A 21,140-nucleotide genomic window follows, 5' to 3' on the forward strand; every position below is an offset into this window, starting at 1 on the left:
CCTTGTGTCAGTGAAATGGTTAATATGCATCAGGAATCCCCATTACACCATAAGCCAGAGAGCACTCCACTCTCCCTCTGCTGGTACATTCCTCAGCCTGTGCTTGCATGCAAGGAGACCAGTCACCTCCCTTATAACTATTTTAATCATTTCAGAACAAGAAGAGAGGGAGAGGTTGGGTTAGCAGCAGGCTTCTCCAATATACTCTGGGTGGAGTTAGCCAATGACAGGGAGTCAGGGAATACAGTTTGCCCCCCCCCCCCTCCTCTCAGGTCCAACCCTACCAGTACAGTTATGCAGAGGACTGCTATTCTGCATAGAAGCTCGCTCACACACACACACATACACACACTCCCATGCTCGCTATTTCTGGCCAGCATCCCAGTAGTCAGTATTATCTAAGTTTCTGGACCCCGCACTGCGTGTTTTCCCTTTCAGCTCTGCAGTTTAAAGGCATTTTTGAAACTTTTTCCAACTGAAGGCAGCTGTCACAATGGAGGATACCACTTTGCAAATTGTCGAGCAGCCTACTGTCACTCCAGACACTCCACCAGGAGAAACATCAGACAGTGAGCCCATCAAAGCCGACCAGATCAATGGGGTGCTGGTGCTGAGCCTGCTGGATAAGATCATTGGGGCTGTGGACCAGATTCAGACAACCCAAAGTCAACTGGAGACGAGGCAGCAGGAGATGGAGAATGTGGTGGGCAGCATACAAGGAGAACTGACAAAACTGAGCAAGTCTCATGCCACCACCAGCAACACAGCCAGCAAGCTGCTGGAGAAAGTGCGGAAGGTGAGCGTCAACGTCAAGACAGTCCGACAGAACCTGGAGAGGCAGCAAGCGCAGATCAAAAAGCTGGAGAGCAATGAATCTGAGCTCCTGAGGCGCAGGAACTTCAAAGTCATGATTTACCAGGTGAGAGCTATGTCCATACACCTGTGCATGCTGCTAACCGCTTCACCAGACATGGATATACTAACATCTCTACTACTGCCTTCATCTGCTGCTGCAACATCTACCGCTTGTACTACTTACCTCCACTTGTATGTGCTATGAAAGCTGCACCCAGTCTATTGGATATTGGCACTGCACTTCTGGTGCCAGAGATTCTGGAGGCATATTTTGGGCTCTGGGCCTTTTTGTTGAAACATAAATCTTCCACCTAACCCTAACCTTTGACCCATGCCTAGCCCAAACTATCCCTGGAATGTCCCCACCCCTGATTTTACCCTCCTGTGTGCATAACCCTAACCTTTCCCCAGGCCATGCCTAACCCTAAACTGAACCCTCATATTCTTAAATGTAACCTATCCCATATGGTTATTATGCGTACTCCTAACCATAACCTTTCCCCACTACTATAGCGCCAATACTTTTGAACCAAAGGGTCACATTGAATGTCAAATTATCCGCTTAAGTATCCCAACCCTGAAAAGTTCCCATCCATTCTGCAATCTGTAATTCAGCCAATATCTGTTTTTGAAAATATATATCTAATATTTGAAATCCATATAATATATCTAATATTTAAAAACTGTACTTGCAAGCAACAGTTTTACAGTGTAAAACAAGATGTGTATTGCTGCCTTGCCAATACCTACCAGTATAGGTGAGCCAACACCCATTTAGCACAACTGTATTGCATGTGCCAGCAGTTACCTCTTACGAGTACCACACTGGCACTTATTCAATTCACTTTTTCTCCTAAGAGATCATTTTAAATATTCTGATTAAAATAACTTTAAGTTGATATTATAGTTTAAAAAGTTTTAAATGTTACCCTTTTTAAATAATTAACAAAACATATTTATCAAAAAGAAAAAAAAAGTAAGTGGTACTGCAGGATATTTTGATGCATCTAATAAATATGGCACCCTACATTGAATGTATAAATTGAAATACAAAAAACTGTGTAGTAACAAAGCATTCACACCTTGCCCAACCACCTTGAATGGTGTACTATAGTATAGTATATCTGTTGCCATCCTAACATAAACACGCATGAGAAAAAAACAAGGTCCAAAAGGTTCAAAATCTGAAAATGTTGTCACGCTGAATTATATTTTCCAAACATAAACATGCATGAGAAAAAGGGCCATCAGGTTCAAAATAACCAATCTGAAAACGTTATTGTCACGCTGAATTATATTTTCCTAACATAAACATGCATGAGAAAAAGACCAACAGGTTCAAAATAACCAATCTGAAAACTTTATTGTCACACTGACATCATATTTTCCTGACATAAACATGCATGAGAAAAAAGACCAACAGGTTCAAAATAACCAATCTGAAAATGTTATAGTGACACTGACACCGTATATTTACCGTGACCCTCTTGACATCAGTGTCTTTATTTTAGCATAATGTGAAATAAATATTTGTATCATCATTATTATAATTATTATTACTATTAATTTACATAGTGACCTTTTTTCTGCAGTGCTTTACAGAGAACATCAGATACATACATAATTCTGTACTTACAAAGATAAAGCGTATATCAAGTATCTTATCACGGCTAACGTTTCCTATATGGCCCATAAGGTGTTCTGAATACTCTATACTAGTGATGACTAATCTTGGCACTCCAGCTATGACAAAACTACAAATCCCATCATGCCTCTGCCTCCCAGAGTTATGCTAAGAGCTGTCAGAGTATTGCAATGCCTCATGGGACTTGTAGTTCCACCACAGCTGGAGTGCCAAGGTTAGCCATCACTGTTCTATACCCTGTGAAATAAGACTTATGGTCAACATGCACCATAAATTGTGATTGTACAAATTCTGTGAAATCTCACCATGTATGGGTTAAGGGCCTACCTAAATGTTCTACTTATGGTCAGGTGCATAACTACAAAATACTGGGCACCCCCAGAAAACCTTTGATGGGCTCCTCGAATGTCCACACCCTTTCCCTTGCCAACCCCTGGTGACCCGCAGAGCCTGGGGCCCATCTTGCAAGAGTCATAAAACAAGTGTGGATGTCATACTCTTCACACCCATAACAAGTGTAGCCACAAAACCACATGATCTGAAGGATGGGCCACTTTATCAAGGGAGTAAAGTAGTATTTGGGGCCCCCTTACTGCACTGGGGCTGCTCCCTCTAGTTACCCCCCTGCCTATGGTATAAACAATCATTCTTATTCCATTCACTTTTTCTCCAAGTTTTCTCCTAAGTGATATTTTCACAACTTACCAGGAAGCAAGAAAATAGTCAGAATAATGTGACAGGACTTTTTCACCTACTTGTTGGTACTTTTTAAATTGCAGAGTGCTGAAAAGTTATCTTAAAGAGAAGATGAAAAATGACCTCCTAGGACAAAAAGTTAATTGAATAAGAAGCAAGCTAAAATATTGATAGTCACTCATACAACATAGTTGGTAAGCTTATAAAGCCTATGTCTAATCTGATTATATGGCATTTGGTCAGTGCTTTTCCACTTGAAAGCGCGATCACAAGCGCAAACAGCCTGCATTTGCGAGAACCGTCAGGAAAGGATCGTGATTGCAGCAAAAATGATGCATGTTGATTGCAATTCTGGGAACAGTTGAAATGCGTTAATGGAAAAGTAGCAGTGCGATTTACATGTTGATCCCGGTGCTGTTGCAATCGGCAAAATGTGAGCGCTCTGCTTTTTTGAGTGGAACACAGCAAGTGGAAATGCAACCTTAGAGACCAGACTGTCTATGGGAAACTAAAATATGAATGAAAGCTTCACAACCTTTGTGTTTGTAACTGCGCTTCAAGAAACTCTTGTTTTTTTCATCTTATCCTATCATTATCGTTTTAGCGGAAATAAGATACCTTATGGGCAGGTTTTGTTAAGCAAAATGACTATGGATGTCCTCCATGTCCTCAAAATGACTATGGATGTACCTTATTGATCATCAGGGGAAATACATGGGAAAAAAACCACCAATATTCGTTTGTTTTTGTTTTTTATTTCCTTTCCTTGCCTTGCTCATTGAATATTATTTAAAACATTGGAGGAGGTTGAGCTAGTATGGGGTTAAAGGGTGTGGCTAAGACATGCATGCCAAATAAACTCTTTTTGAAGATGAGACTTGGATGACTTGTTTAGGAAGTGTACTGATGTGGGCCTACAGCTATGAGGAGACATTCTAGCACAGTGCTCTGGATTGCAAGGAAGAAAATGTAGGACAATGTAGCTGCTGTGTCCGTTGCTTGCACCTGCTGTATGATACATCTGCATCAAGCATGTAGACTACAGCACTGAAACATGCCGTGCAGTCTGTCAGCAGATTTTCCAGCATGCAACACAATTCACATTAACAAAAATTGGGCTCTCTCAAGCATTCTACACATAAAAATTAATAAGGTGCACCAAAACTTGCCAGGGACAGCCAGAATGTCAGAGATGTAGCAGAAGAAGGAAACAGTTTGTTATTGATTACTACTTTTACCACTATTCAAAGCATGTACAGAGGTGATGAATGCCAGTATAGCACCAATTAAATGTTAATACAGTGGCTGAAGGAGGGTCTCTGGTGGGCACCTCAGGTCCAGGGGCTCAGGGTAGTCACAACCTCTGCAACCACTATTGCCACACCACTGGTCACACAGTCTTTTGGGCAATGCTCTAGAATTAGATCATTTTGAGTCAAGTCAATAAAGAACAGGTCATGTACATGCATGTCTAATCAATCTATGAATACTAAACTCCAGGAGGAAAAAACTATTTAGATTTGGATAGTGTGGGGTTACAAACAGATTTTACTGCTGTCTGCCTCCCCATCTGAGAGATTTTACTCAGTTTTTTTCCTGATCCGAAAAGGGGTAATTCTCTACAATAGGAACGAACACAGCAAACAAATTAAAGCAAACCAGAAATCATAGCTCCCAACTGTCCCTTTTCCAGAGGGACAGTCCCTCTTTGAGAACCAAATCATCCTGTCCCTCTTTCTTCTTCAGTTTTTCAGACTGATGTAGCCATTTTTGTAAATATATTTTAAATTGTGTTTAACTGACTTGAAACTTTATTCCTATTCTTTAAATCAATATATTTCCTACTTTCAAATGTTGAAGTAATGGAAAATTAATGATAACAGAGAGGACCTGTGTGGTTTGCATGGTAAAACTACATCTTTTGCTTCTTGTGATATGCATGGTGAGGGCTGTGGTGGGGGGGTGGTTAGAGGTGTGGGAGGGGTGTGTCTTAAAGTTTTCTTTTTTTTTCTTATGTCAAAAAGTTGGGAGGTATGCAAAAACATGTGTGTGGGGTGGGGAGTATAGTTACCTTAGTTACCTCAGTAGACAAATATTGGATAGTCCAGAAGTTTTCCGGATCCTCATAGAACATGGTCCCTCTTAATGTCCTGGTGTTGCTCTTAAGGTGTGAGTGAGCGCATCCGGACTGGGCATGTGCAATTAAGGTCCACACATGCCCAGTAGAGCGAAGCTGCTTGTGCACAGCTTTTTTCCTCTATTCACAAGTGCTTTATTCTCCTAGGCATGTGCAGACTGTACTCAGGAATGCCCAGTCCAGATGGGCTCATCCACAGCCGTGCTCATGGCCAAAATAAACCTATTGGACATGCTTTTGTTGAACAGATTTAAAGAGACCCAGCACTGTAACAAAGAGCTGTAGGGAATCTAGGATGGCTCTGGATCATCAAGGGGCTCCCCACTGCTAAGGCAAGTACAGAACTTGTTTTTATAGAAGTCACTTCAGGTGACTTTTTCCTTTTCCACGTGATCACTAGAGTTCATATAAAAGCCATGGAAGTGTCAGGATCAGGAAGCAAGGGAGATTTTCTCCAGTAGCGATGGATAAACCATTAAAGGGGACCTGAACTCAGAACTTCCTCTCTGCTCTATAAGATACACAACAGCATAATAACCTTTAAAGAAAAACATTTCTTTGTTACAGCTGATACAAATCCTGCAATAAATCTGCAGTCTGTCTTCTTCCTACTTTCATGAAAGCAGACATAGGGTTAACATCCTGTGTTTATAAATTAGCTTCTCTGCCGAGGCAGCCAGCAGGCACGGCTGAGAGATCAAATTACAATTGTGACTAGTCACAGATGAGGAGGAATTATACAGGCAAAACTCTCTAAATATAAAAAGGATGAATTTATGTTTTCCTTCTGTCCAGTGCAAGAGTTCAGGTCCACTTTAACCAGAAAATGCTCTAACCTCTGTCTACATAATCCAAAACTAGGATACTTTTTTTCTGGGGCTCGGCTGCAAGCATTGGTGCTAATGAGCAAGACCTGTGACAACTACATTTACAGCATGCTGGAAGATTTGTCATTTAAGAGAGCAGCAGAGCCCTGGAGTAATTCATGTGAAAGGCAGCTGGCCAAGGTGCTGCAGGGATCTCTCTGCACAGGTGGGACACGGGTCAAATAAGCCATGGAATATGAACATGGCACTTTCACAAATTCATGGTGGAACATTGGAAGAGTTGAGAGGAATATGTGGCAATATCTAAGTAATCCTCTAATCTCTTATTTCAAGCCTGACTCTGATAGGGCATAGTTCTTTTCCTGTCTTGTGTCATGTTTATGTAGTTGTTTGTTGTAATGTATAAATGTTACTAATGTATGGTGCTGCATAGTATTTTGGTAATACTAAAGTGACAATTAAAAAAGTTAGATACTCACCTATGTAGAGGGAAGACTCTAGGGGGTTAATTCTATATAACAAGAGTTAACATGCCTTATCAGAGTTAGCATGTCTTATCAGAGTTAATGTGCCTTACCAGAGTTAACATGCCTTATCAGAGTAGCATAGCGATCGCTACGAACTTATGCCTGCTAATTGGTGATGACAAGAGCTCCACTCGTCCTGCCCTGAGCCCCTGCGGTTCCAATTACTTTAAAGGACATTATCCCTGCACTTTGATTGGCCCAATAGGCTGTCTGTCACTTGACAGGAAACTTGACAGGTTGCCATGTTAACTCTGATAAGGCATGCTATTTGTTATAGTGAACCAACCCCTAAATCCCAATGAGCCTTCCTAGTTCTCTTTCTGAGCCCTTAGTCCACCACTGTCCTCACAGGTCGCATTTAGAAGTCCTCATGAAGGCTTTGGAAGTACTCTGGGAGAATACTAGTGGGTCTGAACGCACACACACAAGCGAGAGGGACTAGCAGCCAACTTAAGGGGTCATTGGGGGGGAGGAGGGATTTACCAGAAATAAAGGGGCCCCTACCCTAATGCCACTTATCCCAGCTTAATTTTTCTCTGGGGCCCCATTGCCACTAGAACAGGCCCTAAGAGCAGTCAGGGACACAGATAGCAATCAAAACCCCAAACAGGTTGTAACATTTCTTTGTACTATACAAACTAAACTAAGGCCTCTTTCAGACGGAAGGATGAAGGCCAGTTTAGCGTCCCTTCTGCCATCCACAAGCGCCATTCGGATGCAATTAAAATGCAGGAGGCAGGGTTTGTAACACCATGTTTGTGTGCCAGTGCTTGATAGGCGGTGGCATTACCCAGCAGCAGACAACCGCAACATGTTGCATCTGAGCACGGATGAGGTCACATTCAGATGTGATTCCATGCAACCTGGCCGGTGCAAGACAGCAACTGACAGGAGGTGAACTTACCGCCTTCAGCTGCCCATATGAAAGACCTCTAAAAGTAGAGAGGAGGGCTTCAAAAGCTTGCTTTTTCTAGGACAGCAAATCACTGATTAACTATGTTTTCAGTAGCAGATGATCTATATGTACTGGTAGGTTAATGTCTTCATTGTACACTAGTGCCTCGTTTATGAGTGTTTTTGTGCTGAAATGGTGTGAAGGAGAGTACCCTTTGTGTTCTTGTCCAAAATCTAACTGAATTGCGCTGGAAATGATCTTATTATCTGTAGACTGCTGTGACACATACTATCCAGTTCTTCCCACCATATCCTAGTGCCCCGCCCAATCAAAATGGACTTTCATCTATTTAAGGGAATTGTATGTTGATAGCAATAACTACTGTAGCCTGTAGCTGCAGATACATATTTTCAGCTATTAAAACTGAGCTAACCAACATTTCAGAGCTGCAGAGAGATTGCTGTTAGAGATGCAGTTCCCACTTGTGCCTAATTTCCAGGGAGGGTCTCATATTTTGATGATTTCTCACTGAATGTTTGTGCTTCAGAAATATCCTTGGTTTTAAAAACTGCCCAAAAAAGCACATCATTATTTGAGGGGGATTCACTATGAATTAACTTTTCCATGGAGTACTTCAGCATGTTTTTGCAGAACAGCACCTGAAATAATATGTCACAAACGTTTATAATCATTCTAGCTGGTTATCCAGAGAACTGAAGTAGAAGTGTAACTGCAGATCATGGGGTCCCACATAGAAAAACTCTGATGGGGGTGACTAGAGCTATTCTTGAGTAACAGAGGCGTAACCAAAAATCACTGGACCTCCCTGCAAAACTTTTAATAACCCTCCTGCCCCATCCTTAAAGGGACCCTGAGCAGAGCCACTGAGTACGCATTTAAAGAGACTCTACGATCTCTTTTTTACCTTATATTGTCATAAAATCCTCTTCAGCATTCATTTCCAAGTGGAATCGCTGCATCCCTGCGGCAGATGAATGATTTATTACCGAGAAAAAGACCTGCAAAGTTCCACGCCTTTGAAGGTCGCAGATTGTGCTGCCCTGGGGAGGCAGAGCTTTGTGCTGTAGCTCTGCCTCTCCGCAATCAATCTCCACGGATCTCCGCCTCCTCCCCAGCCCTCTCAGTAAAAGAAGACTGAGAGGGGTGAGGAGAGGCGGAGATCGGTGGAGATTGACTGCGAAGGAGGAAGAGCTACAGCGCAAAGCTCTGCCTCTTCAAGGAAGTAAAGCCCTGCGAGCCCTGGAACTTTGCAGGGCTATTTCTCAGTAATAAATCAATCATCTGCAGTGACTTCACTTAGAAATTAATACTGAGGAGGACATGCGGCAGAGGGGAGGGGAACAGAGGAGGAAGAAGCCAGGAAGCCTACGCATGCGTAGAGAGCACCCTCAGGCTTCCTGTTCCAAGGTCACATTTTTGTTCCTCTTCAAATTCAGGTCTGCATTAAAGCGGGCCTGAACTCAGAACTTCCTCTCTGCTCTATAATATTTGCAACAGCATAATAACCTTTAAAGAAAAGCATTTCTTTATTACAGCTGATACAAATCCTGCAATAAATCAGTAGTGTGTCTACTTCCTGCTTTCATGAAATTATTAAAAATTAGCTGCTCTGCTGTGGCAGAGGAGATTCCTGAGCTGACACAGCTGAAGAGATCAAATTACAGTAGTGATTAGTCACAGATGAGGGGGGATTAGGCTAAACTCTCTAAACACATACATGGTGCATTTCTCTCTGTTTTCCTTCTGTCCTGTGCGAGAGTTCAGTTCCACTTTAAATTCACTTTAAATCGGTTCTTTTTCTTTGTTATTAAATAGGTGACACATTGAACTCGTTTAAATATTTCTCCAGGTAGATGCTGCCAGGGGATTACATCCGACCTGCTTGCTTGTGAAAAACAATCCTCCCTTTAAACTTGAAAGCCTGAGGACAGGAATTCTGCAGCACCATTGTCTCACTTCCTACCAGTCTGTGTCAGTGTCTGCACTTTGTATGTTGTGCCTATAAACAGCCGTAGCTTACAGAATCACTGCAAGTTACAAACGAACCATAAAAGAAAGATAATTTCTGTCTTGTAAGTTAACTCTGCCTGTGTGTATGAACCCCTGCCAAAGGGATGAGTGCACTCTGGTATTCTGTGACTCATTGCTTTGGTGGGAGTATGAGCGTTCCAAGGAATGGGGTGTGCACAGGAGCAGTGGAATGGGGTGGGACACAAGGGGCTATAGCCTCACTGTAATCACTGTGCAAAAATTCCAGTATCCATTGTCTTAATTCTTGGTGCAGCAGTTTAGTTAACATGTACAATGTTATGCACCTATATAACTGTATTTGCAGATGTAGATGTGGACTGAATGCAGAGGAAACATGCAGACAAGTCCCAGTTAAAGCTCGTACACGTCCAACAAAGTGCGCAACTAACTCCATGACATGACCGACCAATCAAGCAAGCAGTGGCGTAGCAATAGGAGTTGCAGAGGTTGCGACCGCATCAGGGCCCTTGTGCCAGAGGGGCCCCAAAGGGCCCTCCCTTAACTGCAGTATTAGCTCTCTATGGGTCCTGGTCTCATAATAATCACTTCTATAGATGCTTTGAATAGTGGTAATCATTAATAAACTGTTCCCCACCCCCTTCTGGCACCTCTGACACTGTAGTTGCCATTGGCAGGTTTTGGTGCGCCGTATCAATTGTTATGTATAGAGTGCTTGGGGGCCCCAATGTAAAACTTGCATCGGGGCCCACAGCTCCTTAGCTACGCCACTGCAAGCGAGTACATGGCATGTATTTTCTCTGCACCAACCAACTGAACCACCAACTCATTTGCATACTGCGTGTGCAAGCGGCATGATGGACTGCACGTTGTGGCCGCATTCAAAACAAGTACAAGTGATTCAAACAAACTGTACACACATGACCAAATGCAAGATATCAGCCCAACAGTCGTGTGAGTTGATCCACCGGTGGGATCGGGCAAACTGCATGTTATCTATCGCTCGTCTAGTCATTTGCCACCCATACACACAGATCAAAATCAGATGACGATCAGGCAGTTTGATTGACCGTGTGTGTGGGCCTTTTGTCTCATTACTGCAGATCCCAATACTGATGCCAGAATATCAATGGGGACAATAGTAAACCTATTAAATGCAAGGGAATGAAAAGTCTCAATCCCTGGAGGTGACAGTCCTGGTATGTGTGTAAGAGGCTTCAGCATTTAGTTTTACTTTGTTAGACCAACCCTGAACGCAGGGCCGGCGCTACCATTAAGGCAAAGGAGGCAGCTGCCCCAGGGCCCCCAGAGCTTGTAGGGGCCCCCAGTGGCTACAAAAGGAAAACAAATTTTTCAAATCGGCCTTATAGTTTTTGAGAAAATCGATCTTAAAGTTTCAAAGGAAAAAAAAATACACATTTAAAAACCTGCCGACTTTAATGGTTAATAGCAAATCCACCTTAAATGCTAGAAACCCTAAATTTGCAGGATATGTTAAGGAGATCATTAGGAATAAGAGGAAAAAACAATTTTTCAAAAAGACTTTATAGTTTTTGAGAAAATCGTTTTTAAAGTTTCGAAGGAAATAAGTATACTTTTAAAGGCGGTAAATGTCACTTTTAGTAGCAAACCTAACAGTAGTGTAATTTTACATGCATCAAACGAAAGCGCAATAAATTTCCTGACGGGGTTTCCAGGGGGTCTATACGCAGCCGCAGTGCTTTGGCCAGGGATCGCGATACAGCCGCAATATGGCTGTATGAAGATCCCTGGCATTTTTTTCTATTTTCCCAATTTTTTTTTTATGTTTAGATTGTAGCAATTTTTTTTTTTGTTTTTAAATTACGTGGGGTCCCCCCTCCTGAAACTTTTTAACCCCTTGTCCCCCATGCAGGCTGGGATAGCCAGAATGTGGAGCTCCGACCGATTGGGACTTCACACCCTGTTATACCAGCTGCAAAAAAGGTCCCCTAATGCCGATTTTTGTTCCGGGGTATATGTTGGGGGGGCCCCCCAGGTGTATTTTGCCCTGGGGCCCCATTGTTGCTTAAACCGTCCCTGCCTGAACGCTTGATTAATCCATTGTCAGATATGATGGTGGCAGGAGGAGAGAGTCTTCCTAAAGAACTGAAAGTCTTTGCAGCATAAGTAACATGCCTGCACATCTCAGTAGGAGATCACTATATAAAGTGGCCAATATTACTCCCTCATTCATCAGCTCTCAATTCTCCCCTGTGATAGCGGTCATGCGTTGCAGAGGAGGCGTGCTGCTTGCTATGAGAAGACAGACAGACATTCAGCTACCAATTTACAATATACTGAATCATTTATAGCAGATTGTTCATAGTCATGTGTGCACTGTGCATGTCTGCTTCCACTGCCCATTTAATAGAATAATTGTAATGGGGTACATACTTTTTAACACATTTAAATTTGAATACCACAGCAGTCTCCTTATTGATGTTAGTGGCAGTGGTGGGCCGAAATTTTGCATCTAAATTCGTAATTAAGCATTGTAATCGTAATGCGAAATTTCAGGGAAAATCGTAATTAATTTTGTATTTAATAGTAATATTTCATAATTTTGCGCAATTTTCGCTAAATTTCACATCATTGTGTGCCATCTTTCGTGGTTAATAGCAAAGCCCCCATATTTGCTATTGCTACCAAAAAAAAGAATTTTTAAAAAGGCCTTGTAGTTTTTGAGAAAATCAATTTTAAAAATGCAAAGAAAAATGTTTTTTAAACTGTCATTTTTCTGAGTTTAAAAAACATTTTTTCTTTGCATTTTTAATTTGTCTTTTTGAAAAAAAATTTTTTTTATTTGACTTGTACCCACTATTCTCCTTAACATACTCGTATGTAGTAATTTTGGTGTCAATAGCATGTATTCACTGCTTTGCTATTCACTGCCAAAGTCGGCAGGAAATTACGCAAAATTTTATGCGAAAATACAAATGACTGCGAAATCAATTGAATGTACAAATTGTAATTACGTGTAGGTGAAATAGCAAAAATGTACGTGGAAATTTGCGTAATCGTAATTAGCTAATTACGATCATCACTATTAGTGGTGATCTCTTTAAAAGAAAAGCTTTGCTTAAAGTGATCTTGTGAAGCATCATCACATATTAAACTAGAGGACTGGAGGTAAGATTGCATTATGAGGGTGGCCACTAACAGTCCAATTTCTAGCAAAAAATCGTTCTGATCGGATTGGTTGTAAATAATCTCAGTTGATGGGCACAATCGATTATGAACGGGTATTGGATTTATGTCAAGCAAAAATTTGGATTTTCTTGATGGCTGCGATAGATAGGAAGCAAAGATTGGTTCGTTGATGGTGTAGTGAACAATTTTTCTACTGATCAGAATTATCTGATGGCTGAAACGATTTGTTGCTAGAAATTGGACCGTTAGTGGCCACCTTAAGCAACATAGGCTGTCTGCACTGCTTTACTGTATGGGGCTCTACAAATTCTGGTGGCTTCCTGAATTCTGTAGGACTTCCTGGTTCAGATGCCGACCATGCACCTCGAAGCAGGTTGTTTTGGCGCACAGCGCTCAGCGACGAAACTAGGTGCCCCATACCAGTAATGTAATACTGCGCAGGGCGGTTGCCGGTGTAATGAATGTGTTAGACTCAGAATCTCTGATCACTAGTGATCTGCAGTATCACCAGTAATGCAGAGGCTAACTGATTATATGGCGATCTGCAAAATCGCCAAATAATGCAGGTAGTAGCACAGGAGTGAACACACAAGAATAACACACAAAAATACAATTCAAGATGAGAGAAGCTTTGTGGAAATATCCACCACACTGCGATTCCTCAAGGGTGTCGAACCCCTGAATGAGAACCCTGTGTGTGAGACTCTTGAGCAGAGCACGAGCTGAAGGAGTCTCAGCCTCTATTAGTAATGGTGTACTAGAGGCCAGGCGTCTCAGAGAGGCGAATCTCTAGAACGGAAACCCCTCAGTGGGAGACGAGCCACTGAGGAGAGCAAGGTCGGACAGAAATAGGTTCGGCAACGATACAGGCAGTGAGGTACAGAATCAGAAGACAGATATCAGAGTCGGAAACGAGCCAAGGTCAGCAGGAGATCCGATAGGCAAAAGTACAATATCAGAAGGCGAGAGAATAGTCAAGGAACAGGCAAACGGCAAATACAATAAGTTCAATCAGGCTAACTGCGTGTGCAAGTAATGGGGTCCTGCCGCACTTTACACACCGGGAACTGTCTAAGGTCTGAGCGCTAACACAGGGTGTCGCAAACACAGACGAAGTTCTGATGTCATGCACTTCCTTATATACTGCCTGGGACATAAAGGACCTCCCCGAACTGCAACCAGTCAGAGCAGGCTCAAGGTCCTGCCTGACGTCAGCTGACCTCCAAGTCAGCTGCGACGTTTCCTCCGAGTATAAAAGGGAGGCGGGTGTGCGCACGCACTCCCTATAGCGGGGGAAACAGGGTCATGTAGAGCAATATGCCGGTGAGTTTGGCGCGATGTGCCCGCACAGACTCGCGAGGAGGATGCAGACAGAGTTCCACCTTCCGCAATAGAACGTACGCTTACCGGAGCGGGTGCAGCAATTTCCGTCCGAGAAATTCGTTACAGCCGGACTCTGAATTACAACTCGGAGGTGGAATAGTATTTAACGCCGCTGGGGAGTTTTGCGGCAGCAGGGAGAGCCGTCATTCGTCTCACCCTTTGTCCAACTCACCGGCAACACAGATATACGTAAGCATGCACCTTCCCATCCATGTCCCAGCTGTGCTCATACTTGGCCATGCCTCCTCCAAACCCAGTCAGGCCTACACCTATCCTTGGCTACTGGTATTTCTCACTCAGTTGCTCCTCCCCCCCAAACACACACACTTTGCCACTCTGCCCTCTCCATAAAGGAGAAATGATTGTTCGGGAGAAAGACAAGCAGCTTGTTGTTAGATTGGTCACCCAAAACAATCTTTAGTTACAAAAGGGTATTTCCTACACTTCCATGCTGGAAGCCCTTTTTTTGGCTGTCGGTGAGTGGATCTGTGAATCTCCATGTATTGTTTCTGTGCTTGTACTATTCACCATTAACCCTTACAATGATTGGAATGCACAGGAATCATCAGCATGCTCAGAATGATGTAGATGGACCTTCTGGCATGGTGGATGAAATCAAGCTCTTGGCACTGTTATCTGTGTTGATGTGTTCATGGCATGAACTTATCAATGGTTTATTCCATCACTTTTACTAATGTTAAGTTAGCCATACATCTAGCAATGATGAGCAGATTTAAACTAGAGACAAATCTCTCTATGATAGAATCTGATTAGAGAGAGATCTGTCGGCTGCCCATACACCGCAGGCTAATTCCCAATCTACTTCAGCATGAAATCTCTTGGAAACTGTCTGAGATCGTCGCTGCTCCCCTAGTGTATAAATGTGCCCCCATGTGTGCATTTCTACATTACCTGTTCTGTGTCGCCCACCGCGCGCTGCCCATCCGTCTTTTCAGAATCCCCAGCTCTTCCATTAGCTGTATACACAGGGGCACATTTATACACTAGGGGGCAGCTCTGGGGGTTTTGTCGCACTTGTCTCTCATCCTGATATGGCTCGCCATTACTGCCGTGCACCCGATTGACCACAGTGGACTGACATCTTGCAGCATGTCAAAATTGGTTCCACCGCCGTTCAGGCAAATGTCAGTCCTGCTGCATTTTTTGTGCATTTGCGCTCCTGTACAAAGTATAGGAGGGCAGGAAATTTGCATCGCAATCACAGTACTGTGCAATTTTGTTACAATCTAGTAATTACAAATTTTCTCCTGTTGTATTTTTTCCCCTTCCATTGCAAACCCCAACCATGCTGTACACCCATTGGATGGCACAAAAACACGTTAAAATGAGTGAAATCATCATTGTGTTCAAAAAAAAGGGCCCTGATTTATAAAGCTTTGCCCTAGTCCTTTATAAGACCACACCACCAGGAAACATCCAGAGTATTTTCACGTAATTAATTGATAAGTACACCAGCTTTATATCTACATATACTAAAAGAGAAGTGAAGTGTAGTGAAGATTTCACTGGGGATAATTTATTTACCGTAGGTGGGAAACTTAAAAAAAAAGTGAACGAAAGGAAACATTTACCCCGGGTAACCAGTCAGAAGCCTAATTTCATTTAAGGGCTGAACCAGATGGTTGCTCAGCAACAGCTCCATGTGGTCCAGTTTTTGGCACCTGTCTTGATAATTCCTTCCCACTGTGTTCAGCTTCTAGTGAGTTGATGGGGAAGTAGAACGTAAAGGAAGTCACTCTATAGAGTAATAAAATGCGGGTTCTGTTTATACTTGTTGGGAAAGGAAACTTCTGTAGTTTGTTATAAACGTCTTCTTACTTCAAACATGACTCATGCTGCTCTAGTTTATAATAGAGTATTGTTTTGAAAGTGTGTTCAGACAACAAAGAGAAGAAGATAGCCATCTCCATTTTTAGACTAATAACCTGATGTTACTTGGTGGCAACTGACAAGAGTGATGTGTGTGTGTGTGTGTGTGTGTGTGTGTGTGTGTGTGTGTGTGTGTGTGTGTGTGTGTGTGTGTGTGTGTGTGTGTGTGTGTGTGTGTGTGTGTGTGTGTGTGTGTGTGTGTGTGTGTGTGTGTGTGTGTGTGTGTGTGTGTGTGTGTTAATTGATTGAAATCTTATTTTTCTTCCATTGCATCATCATTTCTTCAGTATATCCTGAACTCCCATGCACGTATAATTTAAAGCTCAACCCCAGCCTTTTTTTTGTTTTTTGTAAAATAATTTATTTTTATTCTCCCTATTCTCCCTCCGCAAAAACATCACACTAATGGGTGTAGTTTACTATTCAAATTATAATAATGAGTGTACTTTCAAGATGGTGGTTATGTGACCACAGGCTCGGTCTAGGATTCTTCCTTCTCTCTACCCTGTTAGAAGTAGTGGGCCAATGCAATTCACTTTTTCTCCTGAGTTTTCTCCTCGGTGATAATTTCACACCTTGTCAATAAAATGCCTTTTAAACCAACAGCAAGCAAAAAAAAAAACTCAAATAATTGTGATAGTTGTTGTTCATCTACTTTTTGGTACTTTTTCAATTGCAATCAGCTGAAAAGTTATTTAAAAGAGAAGATGAAAAAATATCTCCTAGCATAAAACTCAGCAGAAAAAGTGAATTTGATATGGGCCAGAGTGTTGCATCATCACAGAACCTCTTGAAGGATACATCCGAGGTAAAAAAAACAAAACAAGATCTACTTACCTGGGTGCTTCTCCAGCCCCTTACAGCCTATCTATCCCTCACCGGAGCTCTGCTCCTAGCCGATGTCTTCTAGGCTACGTATGCGTGACCTGGAGAGGTCGGCATTTGTAAAGGAGGGGACCCCAGGACACCCTCCGCGAGCAGAGCTGCGGCGAGGGTCAATAGGCTGCCAGGGGCTGGAGTAAGCCCTAGGTAAGTAGATAGATAGTAGAGGCTTTTTTTTAAGGGTAGGTTCACACTTATTTAAAAAAAACTTATCTGTGGCTCTATTTTGGGGCCTGGATCGCTCCCCCTTCAGCCAGCTATGTGCAGCAAAAGTAAGAGCGAGCGAGAGGGAAATTAATTATCTGCCTTTCTCTGCTCGCCGTGTGACTTCCGGCAATGCTGCCCACTAGAGGGCGGCATTGCCGGAAGTCACGGCGAGCAGAGGAAGTAAGGTGCTTCCCCACTCGCTCACTATACTTTTGCCGAACAATAGCTGGAGGGAGAGCGGGGACGGGGGGACCCAGGTGAGCCGCTGTTCCCGCTACCCTCCGGCCTCGCTGCTACCACCTCAGTCACAGCCATCCGTTTTTTTGAGCCAGAAAAAAAAGAACGCAAACGGATCAAACACGTTCACTGTAAAAGGGCGGCACAGATCTGTTTGCATTCCTCTTTCTGAAAACGGGAGCCCGGACCGGGTATTGCGTTCTACAACCGGGTCTAGTGTGGACCGACCCTAAACCTGGATGTTGTAGGAAATGGTTTACACTTGGCACTCAGGTGCATCTGCTGAGGGAAGGGGTAAAACGGATCGCACCTGTAAAGATGCCGTGCTTAAGCACCACTATTGCACCTGTATGGCAGCCTTTGTGTAAAAGCCAGGTGACGTGCAACCGGATACATAAGAGCGGAAAACACTAGATAAAGTTACTGTACATTGAGGCAGACCGGGCACTGTCACCATATATGCTTTATTTCTTCTGTGGCCAAACAATTGAGATATCTTCGTATTTTGTAATACAACACATATGCCATACATTGAAAAGAAACGATCAAACCTTAAAGTCTGGTGCTGGAGTGCTGGGGGTGGTGGTGGTGACCAGGGTAGAAAGGACGGCACGGGGTCACTCCTTGCTTCGATGTAATTCCATGTTAGTATTTGGAAGAGACGAGAGCAATACTCAGCATAAATAGCAATACTCAGTGATAATTTAAAAATACTCAGCATGTGTTCCATGAAGGCTCAGTGTGTATTTTTGTTAATTTAATCAATATTTTGAAGTTGGAACCTGACGGTACCCAGGTGGGAAGTCCAGCACACCTCACCGGGGTTGGGGGTACAGCCAAAAGTGCAGTGCTAGAAGCTTGCTGGCTTATTATAGGTGTTCACTTGTACACCAAGTCCCTACATAGCTCTCATCATAAAGTGCCCCCCTGCCAATTCCAAGCTTCGCCACTTAATTTAAGTACAACCATCTTGAAGTCCCAGGGTGAATGGGGGCATCACTGAACAGGTTAGGAATAAACCAGGTCCAAGTGATCGCGGGTTATTTAGCCTATGAGCAACTAGTACCCGGTTAACGAAAAAACAAAATTCTGCCCATGGCATACTTAAGCTGACGATTTCTACACAACAGATCAACAACTACCACTGCTAACACTGCACAAATTGCAGCATAGTAACATCCCTTCAGAAAAGCGCATACCAAGGGCTTAGTTACTTTTAGTAGAAGCTCATGGTGTAGTCTCCATGGGCACCCGCCATTTAACAGGTGCCAGACGCTATTGCAATCCATGGCAAAGACCCAAATGTGTTGTATTTGGCCCCTATTACATTTATGATCCCATTTCAAAAGTGTGATATCTAAGTCTGTCATATTTTTACTTGAACAGAATTTTTTATAGACTGAGTAACAGTTATTAAATATATTTTCAAAGTCAAAGCTGTACATTAATGTTCTAAAACAGATGCTGTTATTATTATTATTATTTATTTATAAAGCGCCAACATATTCCGTGGCACTGTCCAGTCAGTTCAGTTAGGCCCGGTTCACATCTGCGTTTTTTGCGGCACCGGCCGTACGGATTCGGCCATCTGGATCTGGGAAAACGGTCTGTTTTTACAGCCAGTGTGCTGTAAAACGTCCGTTTTCATAGGTTCCTATTGTGCTGCAAATCCTTCCGTTTCCATTCCACTGAGCGAAAAAGTCAGGGAAATTAGGTCCTGCAGCATTTTTTTGTCCGTTCAGCAGAACGGACCACAGAACCGTACAGCCAGTTCCGTTGACAAAAGCTAATGTGAACCGATCCGTAATCTTAGGTTTTATTTAGTGCTGCAGGAGTGAGAATATGGTGTGAATATCTGGGTGAAATGTGTACTTTAAAGAGGAGCTGTTAGGTATAAGGTCTCAGAGAAAAAAAACACATATATCAGTAGCTAAATATGGCTGTACTTACATTACATATGCATTTCACTGTCCACGTTTGGATTTCACAGAATTTTTATATAGTATTTGCAGAGAATGATGCTCCTGACAGCTCATGGCAGGTTCCATGTTTGTCTGTCTCCTATGCAGCCAATTGTGTCGTCATATCCTCCCTGCTTCCTGATGATTCCACTCACAAAAAAGAACGTAATGGACAACACTACTGTGCAGTGAATATTAATTATCCATGTGGCTAGGAACAATAGCGGACTCATGCAGTATACTCTGCCCTGTGATTTTTCAGTGCTGTGAGCTGGGCTGCATTACAAACTGCTGTAACATGAGCCTGTAACTTCTCACTAGCAGGCGAGGGGAGGACTCAAGGTGGGGAGAAGTAGCCCCAGAATGCTTTGCAGTATGTTATGCGGCCTCTCGTCCTTTTAAGAGCTTGGGAACAACAGCCTTGCTGTTCAGCACACATCAAAAGTAAGAGAGATTTTTAACTTCAGTATTGCCTTTTTGGCTTCCTTCTAAACTATTTAACACAGGAGAATAGAGGTTTAAATTAGCTTTGGCAGCCTGACAGTTACTCTTTAAAGGACTGTAGCATCCCCTAAGCCCAACAGCTCAGTGATCGACTACAGAATGTATCTTCTTTATAAAGGAGGCAGTATATACAGTATAGTCTGGCAATGGATCCTTCTTTGCTTTTCATACCATTTGAGCTTTGGGGTCATATTTTAAAGAATTCCTTCATCTTTCTCAGGTGATTTAAAGTGAACCTAAAGTCAGGAATAAAAAATGAGTTTAACTCACCTGGGGCTTCCCTCAGCCCCCTGAAGCTAATCGGTGCCCACGCTGACTCCATCTATGCTGCTATTGCGGCCTCCCTATTGCAGCATAGGGAGGCCGCAATAGCAGCATAGGGGGCGATATTCTGGCTGGGAACGCGAAGAATCACTCGCGTTCCCAGCCTGTCGGCCGGTGACGTCGAAACCGGAAGTCGCCGCCGGCCGGTCCAGGGACATCTGATGGAGTCAGCGTGGGCACCGATTAGCTTCAGGGGGCTGAGGGAAGCCCCAGGTGAGTTAAACTCATTTTTTATTCCTGACTTTAGGGTCACTTTAAAGCTTTTAACCACTTGCGTACCAGCAGGCCCCTTAAAGACTAGAGACTGCTGGTACCAAAAAACGTGGCCTACTGACGTCTCGCCAAACAAACCCTGCCGCTTTCGCCAGTTATGCCGCTCACATGTTGTCGCAGGCCACTCGCTTTGCCGTCGCTGTGACGGCAGAGCTCTGTGAGCCACTTAAGAGCCAAAGACCCTGTGATCACTGTGATCCAATTAAATTGGCTCACAGCAATCACGGGGTCAGGAGCCAATGAAATTGTCCCTTGACCGCCTCAGAGAGCATTTCCGTCATAGCGGCGGCTGAGCGTGTGGCCTGCGGCAGCGGGAGAGGCACAGTAATTTAAATCTATGCCCTGGCAGGAATAAGCAGCCACAAAAGGGGCACAGCTTTCAATTACCGCAGTTAACTACTGTAGTGTTTCTGTTTACATGGGTGCTGCCATATGTCTTCTGATGTCAGGATTAAAGGACAACTGAAGTGAGAAGAATATAGAGGCTGTCGTATTTATCTCCTCTTAAACAATACCAGTTGCCTGGCAGCCCTGCTGATTTATTTGGATGCGTTAGTGTCTGAATCACACCAGAAAAAAGCATGCAACTAATCTTCTCAGACCTGACAATAATGTCAGAAACACCTGATCTGCTGCATGCTTGTTCAGGGTCTATGACTAAAAGTACAGGTAGTCCCCGGTTAATGAACTAAAATTTGTAAACACAGGATGTTAAC

General features: G+C 43.2%; 1 protein-coding gene across 1 annotated transcript in view; it reads left to right on the forward strand.

The window, feature by feature from the left end:
* The first annotated feature begins 301 nt into the window (after positions 1-301).
* Positions 302-21,140, forward strand: part of CAVIN1 (caveolae associated protein 1) — a 72,787-nt gene continuing 51,948 nt past the window's right edge. Inside the window, exon 1 of the mRNA XM_068263518.1 lies at positions 302-919. Within this exon, the coding sequence (XP_068119619.1) occupies positions 494-919 (426 nt within the window). The 5' untranslated portion in view covers positions 302-493. The remainder of the gene's footprint in view (positions 920-21,140) is intronic.

The sequence above is a fragment of the Hyperolius riggenbachi genome, chromosome 12 (assembly GCF_040937935.1).
Source record: "Hyperolius riggenbachi isolate aHypRig1 chromosome 12, aHypRig1.pri, whole genome shotgun sequence".
NCBI classification, from domain to species: Eukaryota; Metazoa; Chordata; class Amphibia; order Anura; family Hyperoliidae; genus Hyperolius; species Hyperolius riggenbachi.